The 15,384-nt window shown below is 44.1% G+C and overlaps 1 protein-coding gene across 20 annotated transcripts in view; it reads left to right on the top strand.

Moving 5' to 3' along the window:
* Window positions 1-15,384, top strand: part of LOC135108273 (E3 ubiquitin-protein ligase lubel-like) — a 76,533-nt gene that overhangs the window by 36,175 nt on the left and 24,974 nt on the right. For 19 of the 20 annotated variants that reach the window (XM_064019109.1, XM_064019049.1, XM_064019053.1 and 16 more), the window contains 3 exons: window positions 12,095-12,463; window positions 12,637-13,681; window positions 13,979-15,207. In XM_064019109.1, the coding sequence (XP_063875179.1) occupies window positions 12,095-12,463; window positions 12,637-13,681; window positions 13,979-15,207 (2,643 nt within the window). Of the gene's footprint in view, window positions 1-8,078; window positions 8,194-10,709; window positions 11,325-12,094; window positions 12,464-12,636; window positions 13,682-13,978; window positions 15,208-15,384 lie in introns of those variants that run through there. The other variant, XM_064019196.1, reaches the window with a different exon arrangement.

Consider the following 15,384-nt stretch of genomic DNA (forward strand, 5'->3'; position numbering starts at 1 on the left):
TAATCTGCATCATATTCACGAAGTCTTCACTCTTCTCCTCACCCCCCCACCTCTCTCTCTCTCTCTCTCTCTCTCTCTCTCTCTCTCTCTCTCTCTCTCTCTCTCTCTCTCTCTCTCTCTCCGGAAATGACGGGCTAAATTTGTTATTCCTTTCTATCGCGCGCGCGTGCGTTTCTGTGTGTGTGTGTGTGTGTGTGTGTGTGTGTGTGTGTGTGTGTGTGTGTGTGTGTGTGTGTGTGTGTGTGTTTGTGTGTGTTTGTGTGTGTGAGTTTGAAGTGCCTTTCCCATCCAGTTCATTACTTGTAATAACAGCAACAGACAAGACCTTAAAAGATGGCAGGATGGAGGAGGAATGTGAAGCAGGGACACTTTAGATTGTATCTAGGACAAAACAAAAAAAACAAGACGCTTTGATAAGAGATCTAATAAAACCCTGTCAATGGGACGGTGTGCAGACGGGTGGTGAGGCCGACGAGGCACAAAGAGGCAGGTGACATCAGCTGGGTCGTCAGTATATGATACTGTTGAAGGTTTGGCCCAGACCTGTGGCTGTGCTGGGTCTGGTTGCCGCTGTCCTCTGTGTGTGGCACGTTTGTGTGCTTGAATCTTGTGACTCTCCCAAAATTTTGTCTTTATTACAAAAACTTGTATGTTGATTAATACAAATCTTCCCAATAATACCGTAGTGTATGAATGTGTTATTAATGTGGAGACATTGTTTAGAATTACGTTGACTGACGTATATACCATCTGACAATAATTTAGAACTTCGCAGCCGTACAGGATAATTTTATGGTCAGTAATTAGGCATTGCAATGTTTGTTTGCTTTTTTTTATCATTAGGGTTTGACGTGGTAGAGTTTCAGTTTTTGTGGGAATAAGAACTTTCCTAGACACGATTGTAACTCGGCGACATTTAGCGTATCGTGCTTCACACTGATCGATTGGGTAAGTTTTGTGATCGAATGTCTGAATGTCGGCGATGTAACTTCTGAGTGTCACCTCCTCTGGCGCCAGCAGGAGGCGGAAAGGTTGTGACGGGTGGCAGAGTGCCATACTGGGGCCTGGGGCTAGTTTTGGCACTTGGCAACCTCAGGGCACCTCACTCGCCCTGCCCTTCGCCAAATTCTCATCTCATAGTGTACCTCACGTCTCCATAATTTTCTTTGCTTCTCTATATTCTCTCTCTCTCTCTCTCTCTCTCTCTCTCTCTCTCTCTCTCTCTCTCTCTCTCTCTCCACTCATTTTTCACTTTCTTTTTTTTCTCTCTTTCTCTCTCTCCTCTTTCTCTCTTTCTCTCTCTCTCTCTCTCTCTCTCTCTCTCTCTCTCTCTCTCTCTCTCTCTCTCTCTCTCTCTCTCTCTCTCTCCACTCATTTTTCACTTTCTTTTTTTTCTCTCTTTCTCTCTCTCCTCTTTCTCTCTCTCTCTCTCTCTCTCTCTCTCTCTCTCTCTCTCTCTCTCTCTCTCATTGATGGTACCAGTGTTGGTAGGAGCAGAGACAACCGTGATAGCGATAAATGTGGAGGTACTTTTGCTGGCGGCGGCGGCAGCGGCGGCGACAACGGAGGCAACACGTGCGTGGGCCGAACACTTCATTATTTTACAAGCCATATTAAGCGCGCATCTGGTGTATACCCTGTCTTTGCCTTGGCTGCGGCGTCCAATTTGATACACAGCCTCCTCCCGGTCCAGGATCGTCGTGTCCTTGAAAACCGGTCACCGGGAAGACTCTGTAGACGTGAAGCGCCACAGACTACAGCGTTTATCAAATGTTTTCTTGCTAAATGTACCAAACAGTGTAGTATATGAGACACAGTACCTCAGATATAGCATTGAATTTAAGATTATATGTACACCAATTCATATGTCACATGAGAGCAGGAAACAGTTTAAAGTGGCAAGATTTTTTTTTTTTTTTTCTGGCGAAGAAACTTGTTATTCACCTTGAAAAAAATTCTTCCGACTGTCTAAAACGACCCCATCAATCAGCACTAAGGGTCTCTGTGACAGCCAGTGCGATGGTTCTCTGCGGGCCTCACACGCCCGTCCCGCAGGCAGCAGCGGCACCCAATATTAGAGCTTACGTGGGCCAGCTAGTGCTCGTTGATTAGGAAGGTTGTGCTAGTGATCTGACGGAAGATCTCTTTCCCACTATTGTTGTTCTCTTACTGGTGTCATCACTAACACTTTCTGCCATCGCCTAGCCGTCTTATCCTTGGCTCCCGAGTCCTTGGTCATGGTCCGTTAAGTGCGAGAAAGTATAGCGGCACAAGGCGACGACAGACCCGCGTCCACCATCACCACCAATACCCAAACAACACAGCGACGACATACCGACGATGACGACAAATGAAAGATTCCGATAAGGATTGATAAGACAGATGTCCCAGCCATTACTGTCGAACAGCCCTGTCCATAGAAAACATATATATATATATATATATATATATATATATATATATATATATATATATATATATATATATATATATATATATATATATATATATATATATATATATATATATATATATATATATATATATATATATATATATATATATATATATATATATAAAGAATCCATCATACGTTTATATAAACATATGATTTATTTTTAGTGCTAGATAGACTCCTACATATGTCATTCAAGATGTGAGAGAGAGAGAGAGAGAGAGAGAGAGAGAGAGAGAGAGAGAGAGAGAGAGAGAGAGAGAGAGAGAGAGAGAGAGAGAGAGAGAGAGAGAGAGAGAGAGTAAGGTGTTTTCATTTTCGTATCAGCTTACCTCACGAACGTTTTCGTTCTGCCTTCTTTCTGCAAAGGAATACATATTTCAACTCTGAACTCCTCTGAAAAACAAATGTCAACAAATAACAGGATATATTGCTGTAGGAAAATAAAGCACGTGCACTTTGGCACACGAACAAGCCAGCGTCCTTGTGTGTATACACCACACAAACCAGCAGACAGACAGATGCACACACACACACACACACACACACACACACACACACACACACACACACACACACACACACACACACACACACACACACACACACACACACACACACACACACACACACACACACACACACACACACACCACGAACTAAAATAAACAAAGAAACCCCTCCACTCTCTCTCTCTCTCTCTCTCTCTCTCTCTCTCTCTCTCTCTCTCTCTCTCTCTCTCTCTCTCTCTCTCTCTCTCTCTCTCTCTCTCTCTCTCTCTCTCTCTCTCTCTCTCTCTCTCTCTCTCTCTCTCCACCTGAGTGTCTCCTTGTTCTCTCTTCGTCCACACTGCTGCTATCGCCTTTGACGCTGCTGCAGGATCTTCGCTGTCTGAACGAGTGGTGATGCCAATGAGTAGTAGTTTGATCACTAGCAGGGCACTGAATACAAATGGGAGGGTATAGATTGGAGACATAAATAGCTGAGACCTGTGAGTGCTCCCATACAAATGCGTCACAGGCACACCTGCCACTTGGACTGGAGACAGTAAACCGCCACCGTCTCTGGTGTACCTTAAAGAAAAGTGCTTTGTTTTTGCTGGCTCAGAGAGAGAGAGAGAGAGAGAGAGAGAGAGAGAGAGAGAGAGAGAGAGAGAGAGAGAGAGAGAGAGAGAGAGAGAGAGAGAGAGAGAATTTCCTCTCTCCTCTTCCCTTCTTCGCCGTCGTTCCTTCATTCATCTTCATCCTCTTCACGTCTTGCAACACAAAGGAAGTCTAGCTCTGTGTATCGCTATGATATATTTTTTTTTTTCAGTTTTCAGTTTTCATTTTTTTTTTCATTTTCTGTTACCGCAGTGATCAGTTGGAAAAGAGGCTGACTGAACGAGAAACTGCATTAGATATTTTATCTGACTATTTTTAAAGCTGATAAGGAAGGAGACATAAGATTGAGTTCGTACTATTGAAATCGACAAGGGTATCAGAAAGCGGTACAAGTGAAGCTGGATCGTTGACCTATGCAAAGGTCACCTCTTATCTCTCTTTTAAGGCCACATGATTAGTATTGCTTTCAAAGGAAAAGTAGCAATGAATAGAGTATAGTTCACAAGAAGGCAAGAGGAAAAAAATGGACCGATTTAGCTTCACGAGAAGAATTGATATCAGTTTCCTAAGATTTATGCGACAGGATTATTTCGTCAAACCTCCAATAGAAAAGCTACGAAGTGATCAAGCTTAGTTAACAAGAAGGCAGCAGAAAAAAGAATAGTTACATCTTCATGTGAAATATGAAATGGCGTTTCCTAAGACCCAAGCGATACTCGCCTGCCGCGGATAGGGGTGAGGGGGCTCCGGACGGAGCTGCCGTGACGGCTGGCACACACAAAACTCTTTCCTTATATAACCACCGTCGCCTCACCACTGGGGCGTCGCATCAGCCTCGTGGTCAAAGGGAGTGCATTGCACAAGTATATTTATTACCCGTAGCTTTTTTATATTATTCATAGTTGTTTTCATATAACTTGTGCAACACCGAAGACTAGGAAGTAAAAAACATAAAACAACAGGAGTAACTCTTATCTCTTGTTATTTTTCCTAAGTCTGTCCCTTTATCCGGATATTTAATTTAATGTGCACGTCCATGACTGCTACACTCTATCAAGCTACCCTTCTCATCCAGATATTTTTTTTTTTTTTGCCAAATTAATGTTATTTTTTTCCTACTTATGGACACTTCAGAGGGAAGCGGTACAAATGTTCACATGGATACCAAATACGTATATTGAGTGATTGCAGGAAAAAACTGAATAGATATACAATCGTCTATAAAATTCTTGTATGCATATTTTGTTTTTGAACATAATAACTAACACCATAGTGATAAAAGGTTTACCTGGCGCATCTCATCAGTACATCTGTACTACAACAGTCACACGAATCGTGAAGTCACACTACAAGAACTTTCGATAAACGATAGAGATCCTCATGGTAATAGAATTTCGATGTTATTTTTTTCTGTATTATTATTATTTTTTTTTTTTTTTTTCGTTCATAGCTCTATTCCAACATTTTCATTTTCTATTCCAACATTTTCGATCACAGGGAAACATATGCTTACCCTTTTCATTTGGATACGTTTTTAAACAGAAGAAATTATGAACTCCGAAACCTTGGTAAGGAAATAACGTTGGTGGTTCCCCCTCACCTCAGTCTCCTACACCTTTTCTCTGTCTGCGGTGTCTGGCTTCGTATTTTGTCCTACCCTACTTTTTATAGAGGATTCCCAGTCGCTTTTTTTCCCCCAGTTTCTTTGTAGACTCAGTTTTTCACGCTTGTTGGGTCGGGTTGGGCGGAAGCAGGGGGGGAGGGGATGTTGGCGGTGTGTCTGTCTCTCCACCAGTACTCCCTCACTGAGTTGTCGCCGCGCCGAGAGTCAGGGAGTGGCCAAGGAAATGCCTATACGCAACTCACAACGTTGGCTCTTCCTTCAAGCATTTTGTTGTTCTGCTATTTCCTCTGTCATTTCATGTTATTTTTGCCGCCTCTCTTTGTTCTTACATTGAAATGTAATTGTTTTGTCTGTAACCGTTATCTTCTTACAACTACCGTGTGATGTTACCGCATGTTTTTCCTCTTTCATCCATCTCTCCCTCCCTGAACCCTTTCTCTTGTTTCTTCTCTCTTCCCCTTTTTGCGAACTCCTCTGCTTCCGCCTTTCTTATGTTTTTACGAGATGCACATACAAGGAAGAAAATACCGTGTTAATTTGTGTTATGAATGTGTCTGTCTGATTTCCGGCATCACGTCTGATCATCACGTGCACCTTCAGCGTCGTTAGGCTGATCTTGGCAGTAGTATGACAGGGATTTCTCACTGGTTTTCTTCATATCAGTATCCATATAAACAAAAATGCTACATATAAACAACACATAAGATACCATATGTGTATACTTTTACAAGAGTCTGTCTTTGATCATTATTCTTACGGGCATTTTGTTCTTTCAAATACTGAGTAAAGTAGTGCCCCATTAGCTCCGGTACACTCAGCCGCTGTGAAAACGGTGCAGAATGTGGGAAAGTTTATTGTTACTCAAGGGCGCCCGGCGCGCGTCCCGGGACCTTGGATCAAAATAGACAGGCTGCGCCCGCTGCACCTGACCCTGTCCCGACACCTGCAACAGGCGGCGGTGCGTCAAGCACTTGTGTGTCACTCATGACGGCGAGGTGGTCACCATGCCCAGGCGTTACCAGATTACTGTACTTGTTGTCCCTCTGCGCTGTGTTTTGTGGCCTCCGTGTGTGTGAAAATTAAAATGGTTAAGTTCGAAAGACGATAATTGTGGTTCAAAGTTAAAAAAATATAAATGATTTATGGTTCTCACTGGTTATTTTAATATGTTCTTCTATATAGGATCAAAATACTTCATTGTTTTGAGCCGACACAAAAAAAAAAAAACCGATATCTTCCATTGCATGCCATAATTCTATAAATGGTTTTGTTTAATAATGAAAAAGGAAAGAAAATAAAAAAAAAACTCAGTTCAGGATTTCTTTCATGGCAGGGAAGTACGAGTATTGTAGCCAGAGGAGCACCCGCCACAGACGTCACTGGGAGTAGTGAAAAGCAGCATTATAGTGTTTAAGTATGTGTGTGTGTGTGTGTGTGTGTGTGTGCATTCGCTGGATACCTACACAGACTGACTGACTGACTACTGACTGACTGAAATGAGGATAGTGGTGAAACTTATATCAGTGGTCAAAATCGTATGCTGTATAATAATATGGGGATATTTACAATACACGCGTGGGTAAAGAAGTTTCTCTTAGATCTGCACACGTGGCACGCGTCTGGAAACGTGACCCTCACTACTGCTGTTCCGTGGCACCTCTGAGGTTCATCCTTACCGCGGAATAAAACCATAAATTTCGGTGCTACACTGCAGTCCTGACATTATTATTTTTTTTCTTTCTCACGATAACGAGAGATCAGTATCATTTTTTTTTTATAGAGACAGTTTGTTCACATTGCAACACTTCGTACTTCCAGTCTTATAATATTGCTTTCTGCACAGCTTTGTTCTTGTTTAAATGTGTTTACATGTACATCAGGATGCTTTTCTGGATAGATTTTTTTTTCTTTTAGTAGCGGAGAAGCAGAGGACAGTGATAATAATAACGAGGACAACCAAACACTCAGTCAGATCTGCTGCTGTTATTTGCTTTCTTGCTACAGACCAAGCAGTTTTGTTCGGACGTCACACAGAGTGATTGGTTTTGGCGGACGCAATAACTGAAGATGAGTGCTACTGAAGGTCACTGTTGTCTGTTACATGAGATGAAAATTGTTGGTCGTCTCACATATAATATATGCCACTGTCTTATTTCCTGTAATATCGAAAAAATATATATATTATTTTTTCGCTTGTACAGATATTACCATTAAAAATATTACCATTAAAGTTATCTTAATTATATTTTGGCACAAACTGGTATCACTTGGCTTCATAATGACGGGTTTCTCATATGTCCTGTTAGGATTCTATGTTTCACGAAGAAGCCAAATTTAAATAGATGAGATTACTTCCCACCTCTGCCCTGTCTGAGCTCCAACTGAAGGCACGTTATGTCAGGTGGTGGAGGATAATGTCCCACTTTTCTTCACGCGGTCGCTGCGTGGCTGCTGAGGGGAGGGCAGACTTGCTGGACTAATAACACGCCTTGACAGCTAAGTGAAACACAGACCTCGTTGCCTCCGGTTGCTGTGTGTGATGGTGGAAGAGAGCGAGGAGTGTGGAGCGAAGACCTCTGGCACTTTCCTTAAAGGACCCCCTTTCCTTCCTCCCTCCCCCTTCTTCGGCTGTCTTTGGCTGCCAACCAGGTAGCGAGTTGCCACTTAGATTTCTCTTTTGGTGTCTCACGTGCAGACTAATTGTACGTGTAATTAAGTCAGTCTTTCCGTTCACGGAGTAATCAATGGCATTTTGCAACGAACATGTAACTCATCAAATAATAACAGTGTTTTCCAAATTTGATAGACATTGGTTAGTGTTCCAATATAGGCACTAAGTGACAGTGTGGCGCCTTCTTGAATCTGTCGCTGGTGGAGCCGCTGAGAGACGACCGCATTATTGCCGTGGTAGTGCCGGCGGAGGCAGGAGAGAGAGTCCTCACGCCGGATCACACACGGCCTCAGGCTTAATCAACGTAGACGGAAGCCTCAACTTGTCTTATGAAGAGACGGTACTCAAGCCACAGCACAGCTGTTGGAGGAGGAGGCGAACAACGGCGCCTCATTGTACCTGGACAACTTACTGCACCTGAAAAACTTACCGTCTTGGGATGACCTTGAACTCTGCCTCGAACTCTACTCGTGCCCTCGCCTGGCGGTGCTGCCCCGCCTCGTGTGCTGCGTGATTGGTGTAAAACAGTTTGTTATGCAAAGGAAAACTGAAATACTTTCCAGCAGAGTCTGACTAAAAGTGAACGTAGATTACCAGAATAGCAGTGAATTAAATTGGCAGAGCGTTAAGTCACGTTGGTCCTCGCGGCGGTCTAATGTTTGTGGAGGATGGCTGGAGGAACGAACCGCACGTTCCTTGTGTACCAATTAGATGACTCTGAAGAAATACATTCATAGGTCTTGTAAAAAAAGAATGGTTGTCAAGTCTTATCTTTATGAACACTAGTCGCATTATTCTAATCAGAGCTTGTCACCATCACAGTCACCAGAGCCAGCTGAACAAGAAAAGCTATCAGTGATATAATTTATTTCGAGCGCCCAGTTCACTCTGCGCTGTTTTCCACCTGTGTTCAGCTCGCGGTGATTTTTGCGTCGCTAACTTTCAGCATGTAGTACTGTACACACACACACACACACACACACACACACACACACACACACACATATATATATATATATATATATATATATATATATATATATATATATATATATATATATATATATATATATATATATATATATATATATATATATATATATATATATATATATATATATATATATATATATATATATATATATATATATATATATATATATATATATATATATATATATATATATATATATTTATTTATTTATTTATTTATTTATTTATTTATTTATTTATTTATCATATGAAGCATGAAACATACTCTCAAAGTGTAATAGTAAACGGTGTTTGTGCTGTAATAATCTTGACAACCGATGCGAGCGGAGACACGGAACTGAACTACTGGGCGCGTTTCCATCTTGTGGCTCGGCGTTAGATATTTTTGAATACAGTAAAAACTACGGGAGTAAAAGAACATTACCCGCAGGTCTGCTCGCGAGGAGGATTGAGTCACACACCAACCACCTAGCTGTTGGCTGAGGGCACGAGCAACAGGTGTAAATCATCTATTATTAGTCATAGTTAAGGTGCCAGATGAAAGTTGTAAGGGAAAGAGGAAGGCAGAGCCTGGTGCTTGGCGATACCTTCTGACCTTAACACAGCACCCACGAGCCACCAGACCAGTGGCCGCTTGTACCTCTACCGTCAACACTAACGGAGTGCTAAGGCTACCTGATGGCCACCTGCTGCTGCCCCTACCACGATATCTGTCGTAAAAATAAACCTCGTTCAGTCATCTCAGAGTTCAGTGACGAGGGATGACTGCACACACAAAAACTGCCTTCTACTTACACCAGTACCCTGCCGGCGATGGCTGTGATGTTGAATTGAGCGTTGAATTTCATATCATTATAATTACAGTTTTTATCATTTTTCTGTAATATAACCCCCCCCCCACACACACACACTGGACGACGTGAGTGAGCTGTCAAAGTATAGATACGAACAAACTCACTTGATTACACGAAGTTTACGATAATTATGTAAACAATTTGTAAAAAAATGTAATATTTAAGCAAGGAAAGGTAGCAACTATCAAAAACAGCCTCAGTCAACTATGGAAAATTGGCTCAGGTGAGCCGCCGGGGGCATAATTAGCCTTTTGTTCCCCGCCAGAGATAGAAGTCTGTTTGAACTCCGCTTTCCCTATATAGTTGATGCTAGTGTTTCCAAAGCTAATATAGAGGTGCTCGTCTTCTTCGAAGGCTCTATCAATTCATATCGAAAATTCATTATTCATATTTCTCAAGATGTGTCATCATTTAAGTCTGCTTTATTGGTTCTGGTAGATTTTCTCATTTTTACTATTCGTATGTGGTTTGCCTTATGGTTTAAAAGTTAAGAGTATTTTATTTCATTTCATTTCATTTTATTTTTATTTCATGAGAAAGGCACTTAATTATGAAAAGTATTATTGAGCACTATCAAGTCTGATGATCTGGCATGGAAAACTGTTCATAACGGTGCCTGTCTCTCCTAACAAGTGTATCTCAGCAGTTCGTGACAGCGGGTGGCAGCTGTGCTCACGTAGTAGTACCTCACGACATTACTAAATATGGCGAGCAACGCCCCGTGGCGGCCACACACCGCGAAAGGTGGCCAAGTGAGAATAATGAAAACTGTAAGAAGAAAAAGAACTTTAGAATGTAATCACAGTTTGCTGTCAACAAGAGTCAAGAAAAATAGTAATATTGGGAGCCCAGACCAAACAAACTATAAATAAGTGTAGTTTGTTTTAGTGTCTCCGGGCCAGCCATGTGCCGGATGCGAGGCGACCAGATGCGGGACTGGTGTTGACGTGCTTCCGCATTTTTATTGTTAGGAAAATACACAAATTTTACTCTTGTCTTTTTTTTTCAGAGTTTGTTTTGACAAACATTTTTAAGAAAACGCATGTAGGGTAGCAGCAGAAAGTGTGATATATATTACTGGGACCAATAACCGCACTGCACAGGGGCGAAAGGACTAAAAAGCAGTGTGCTGGTGTTGTATCGCGGGGACATGTGGGGTAAATGTCCCTGCACTGACTGTGCTGTCAAGAACTTGAACTATACCAACGGAACAGGCGGCAACATGGGCTCCTTCCCTGTGATCCATGGCTTCCTGTCACTCTCGCCGAGTAGCAGCATGGGAAGCGCCAAATATCCAGACTCGTCCCTCGGCCTGAGGCGATCTGCGACCTGCGGCTACCTGCCTCAGCACACCTTTGCTCCAGTGAAAGGGGAATGGATTGAAAAGCCTCATTTTATAAATGGCCGCCTTCCTATCACCAACGGGAAAGCAGAGTACACAGACTATGACGACACAGTGAAGGCCAAGCTGATGATTCACAACGCGAACGTAAGAGGTGAAACCTCTCCGCCGGAAGAAGTTGGAAAAAAGACGCGAGACTACAGTGATGATTCCCTCACCCCAGACAGCTCCCTCCCGGCCGTCATCCGCCGCAGAAACCGAAATAGGCGTAAAAAATTGGCTGTTAGTACTTTTATCTTTGTATGAGTCGTATAACCCTTCCAGCTTGTCGTAGTACTTTGCATGTACAAAAGTTATTGATTTCTTTTTAAGTTTTGCTGAACGACCTTAGCAAAATACAAAACATCTTTACTTATTCCCATCTGTCATGTAAAGAGTTCATCTTCATTGAATATTTTTATGCATTCCATTTTCATCCGTCCCACAGGAGGAAGGACACGTCTGCCCCCCAAAGGTGCCTGATGAATAGTTAACAGTATTGTGCATGGTAGTATAATACTTTATAGCCTAGGTATTTCATACAGTATTCTGTGAGACCTGCTCAGCGGCTGTTTGTTTCCTTCTGAAGCCTTAGTAGGGGGTCACAAAGAATGTAGCAAGGATTGTATGGCTTGTTTGCATCAGGTTTGGTTTTATCATAGTATCGTTATCAGTTTACTTAGAGATAACTTAAGATTGCCTGTGATTGTCTGTGTTGATAAGATGTGTGTATGTGTGGGTTGTATTTTAGTTAAATTTCAAGTTACCTCATAGGATTCAGAAGCCAAAATCTTCTCTTTATAGACAATCTACTAATTCTAAAATTTTCCCCTAGCAGTAGATGATAATCCTCTCAGTACTAGATCCATAATTGACATGTCTGCATTGATGCGTTGTTTTGTCTCTAGTCCAAAAGAGTTGTGACGTGTGCTTGACCAGGAACAGACCACCGAGCAGCTCCCGCAGGTCCCCTTTGTAGCTAGTGTGCCTCACTCCACTTTGGTGTCCCACAGACGTCCATGGTGGAGCCCACGCCGGGCGGAGTGGGGTGGGAGGCAGAGACAGTTAAGCCCCCACCACGCACACGCTCCCACAGTATTTCTGATGACCAGTGGGCGCAGGTGATGGCCGCCCAGCCTGGTACGGGCGAGTCATCTGTCACCACGGAGGTGCCCTCGGGACCCACGTGTCCTCCTGGTCACACCCCTGCAGATATGTCAGTTTTCTCGGGCGTCACCCCTCGCCGCAGCTACGCCGGCATTCCTGGAGGAAGGGGCGGCGGAACCACGATGGGACGGGGCATGGTGTCCTCCGCCTCCGTGTGTGATCTGAACACACTGAGTCAGCAACAACCACCTCAGGCTTTTAATGGCACTCATGGGGTGCGTTAACACACACACACACACACACACACACACACACACACACACACACACACACACACACACACACACACACACACAAGCGTTAAAAAAAAATGTCAGCTTACTGAGTAGTACTAATCAGTCTCTTTATTTATAAGAAAACTAACGTTTTTCTTCTTTTCCCCAAACAGGCCAACAGTTTCCAGCAGCTGAACATGATGGGCTACGGCGGCGGCATGATGTGGGGCGCCCCGTGTGAAATGTGCCAGGCGGCTTCGGCTTACCCTGGGCATTCAGGCGCCGGTGGGATGAAACGTACTGCTTCCAACCTGTCCATGAATCTTTCATCGGTGGGGAGTGACATGACAGGTTACCCGTGGGCTGCACCACCACCTCACGTCCACCATCACATGCCCATGTACCCGGGCTACTATCCTGGGTACCACCCACATATGGTCATGCCCACAATGGGTGCTCCCATGGGTCTTAACGTATCAATACCAGATTCCATGCACACCTTTGGCAAAGTACCGTCCTCTCCTGCCCCCTCAGTCCGCTCTTCCTCCCATCGCTCACACAAATCCACTAAGTCTCGTTCATTCAGTGCAGCTGATGCCAGTGGTCGCCGTAGTCGTAACCGCAAAGCAAAACGGTCAGAGGAAAGTGAGGAGAGCCGATCTTCCTCCGTTAGTGATGATGCTGACTACGTTGATGATCGGGAAACTAAGTCTGCTCACAGCGGAGGCAACAGTCTAGCATGGCAGTGTGACCACTGCACGTTCATCAATAACGGCGGGACGCGAACCTGCGGCATGTGCTCAAAGACTTTAACAAGTAACGGTCGTGCCAGCCGTCGCGGCAGCGAGAGACGCCGATCAGAGCGACGGCGGGACCGACGAACTGATCACGAAGAGGACGATAAAGACGTGTCTGACTATGACAACCAAGACAGCGGAGTGGTGAAAAGCAATTTGTCCTTCAGTATTAAGGACAGCAAGCGTGAAAATCGCAGCAAGATCTCGAGTTCCAACAAGAGTAAGAGTAAGAAAAAGTCCCGGCGACGAGACAGCTCGGCCTCAGATTCTGGCTCGGAGAGTGAAGGAGAGGAGGAAGAGCGACTCGAGCGACACATGCGTGACCTGCGGGTGTCCTCCCGACGGAAGGGCAACGACTACGATGGTGTCAACGGCAAGGACAATGACAAGGGCAGAGACAGAACCTCGCGCAAGAAAGAAGGTAAACTTAGATGGAAGGACTGATCTTATCCATGTGTTTATTGCGTTTAGTGGTGGGAAAAAAGTTCTGCAGAGGACTGGAGAACAAAATATGTAATCCTGTGCATCACAGCATATATTAAATCAATACGGATTTATAGGATATCTTAATGTTAGTGTCAGTGTAACTTTATTGTTATATCAATTTTCTATACCGTGTTTATTTTGCATTGTCAATAACCATCTGCTAAATAAATACATTTGTTTCCGTTTGAGTTTTAATGAAAAAACCTAAAACCGTGTTTCCTGTATGTTACAGGAAGTGTAAGCCGGTTCAAGAATAGGGGTCGGAACCATTCGGAACGAGCGAGGACGCCGGGCCGCCAAACACCTCGACACCGAAGCCCCGCAGAGGACAGGAGATCCTATGAAGATGATTCCGAAACGACCTCCTCAGACGCCGGCCACCAGCCTCGCCACAGCCTGTCGGGTGACCACACCCTGAACTCTGTTGATGGGACTCTGGTGGACACACTGGTGTCTGAAGCCACTCTAAAACTAGATAAGAAATCAAAATCTAACAACAGCGAACATAAACCAAAATCTAAGGCTTCAAGTCCTGCACGAAGTTTGGTAGACGAGCAACAAGCCCAGGAGCACCAAGATGTCGATCATGAAACTAACGAAAATAAGGACAAATCGCCAAGCCCGAAACCCATGCTAAGGAGAAGTAAGTCTCCTCCTCTGTCTCGGGGCGAGGTGGATGAACCAAGCTTTGCAAACACCTTAGACGACGTCCCCACAATGGGGACTAATGAGGTAGCTGATCAAGATCTTGGTAGCCAATACACTGATGACCAGCCTCCGGTGATTGAGATGGCGGTGGAGCCCCGAGACATACCTACTGTCCAGTACAACAAACCATCAACCCCATGGGAGGAGCGTGCCGAGGAGCCCCAAACCGTCGTGCTCGAGTTGCCGCCTGTCGCTCAAGGGGAAGCTGAAAAGGCTGAAATCAAAGAGGAAGTCAAGTTTGAAAGTCAGGCTGAGGTTAAGAAAGCAGACATCCATATTGCCGCCCCAGAAACAGTGTACGCCGAGCCGAGTTACGAGACTGTGGAAGATCCAACAAAGGCGGACATCCCTAAAGAGGAAGTGAAAGAACAAGCGGCTCCTCCTGAAGATAATGTCCAACTCGAGGACATTGACCAACCTGAAGACAATGACCAATCAGAAGACATTGACGCAGGCTTATATCAAGAGGGCATCCCAGAAGAATTCCCCATTGTTGAGAAAGTTGAAGAATTACCGCCGGAAGAAGTCCTGCAGGTCGCTAGAGCATGGCATAACGCACCTGTAGACACCCGAGGAGAGATGGCGCGATCCGCCTCCTCAGGGTCATCCTTGGGCCTTAACTCTCCCCATGACAGACAGTACACGCCCCTTAGCTTCTCCTCCTCTGACGCACAGTTCTACTCTCCTCCGGACTCTCCAGACCTGTCCCTCAGCGAGCAGCTCCAAGAAAATCTTCAACCTGGCCAGACGCAGGTGAATCTCCTACACTGGCTTCACAACATCACACGCTACACACCTACTCCCACTGCACACCTCACTGAACCTCACCTATCATGCTATCACCCATTTTATCTCATACTTTTATTTCTAAACGCAGTCATATAATTTTTCAAGTAGTTCTTATTTGACAAAAATTATATCACTCGGTCA

Source organism: Scylla paramamosain, chromosome 2 (assembly GCF_035594125.1).
Source record: "Scylla paramamosain isolate STU-SP2022 chromosome 2, ASM3559412v1, whole genome shotgun sequence".
In the NCBI taxonomy this organism is placed as follows: domain Eukaryota; kingdom Metazoa; phylum Arthropoda; class Malacostraca; order Decapoda; family Portunidae; genus Scylla; species Scylla paramamosain.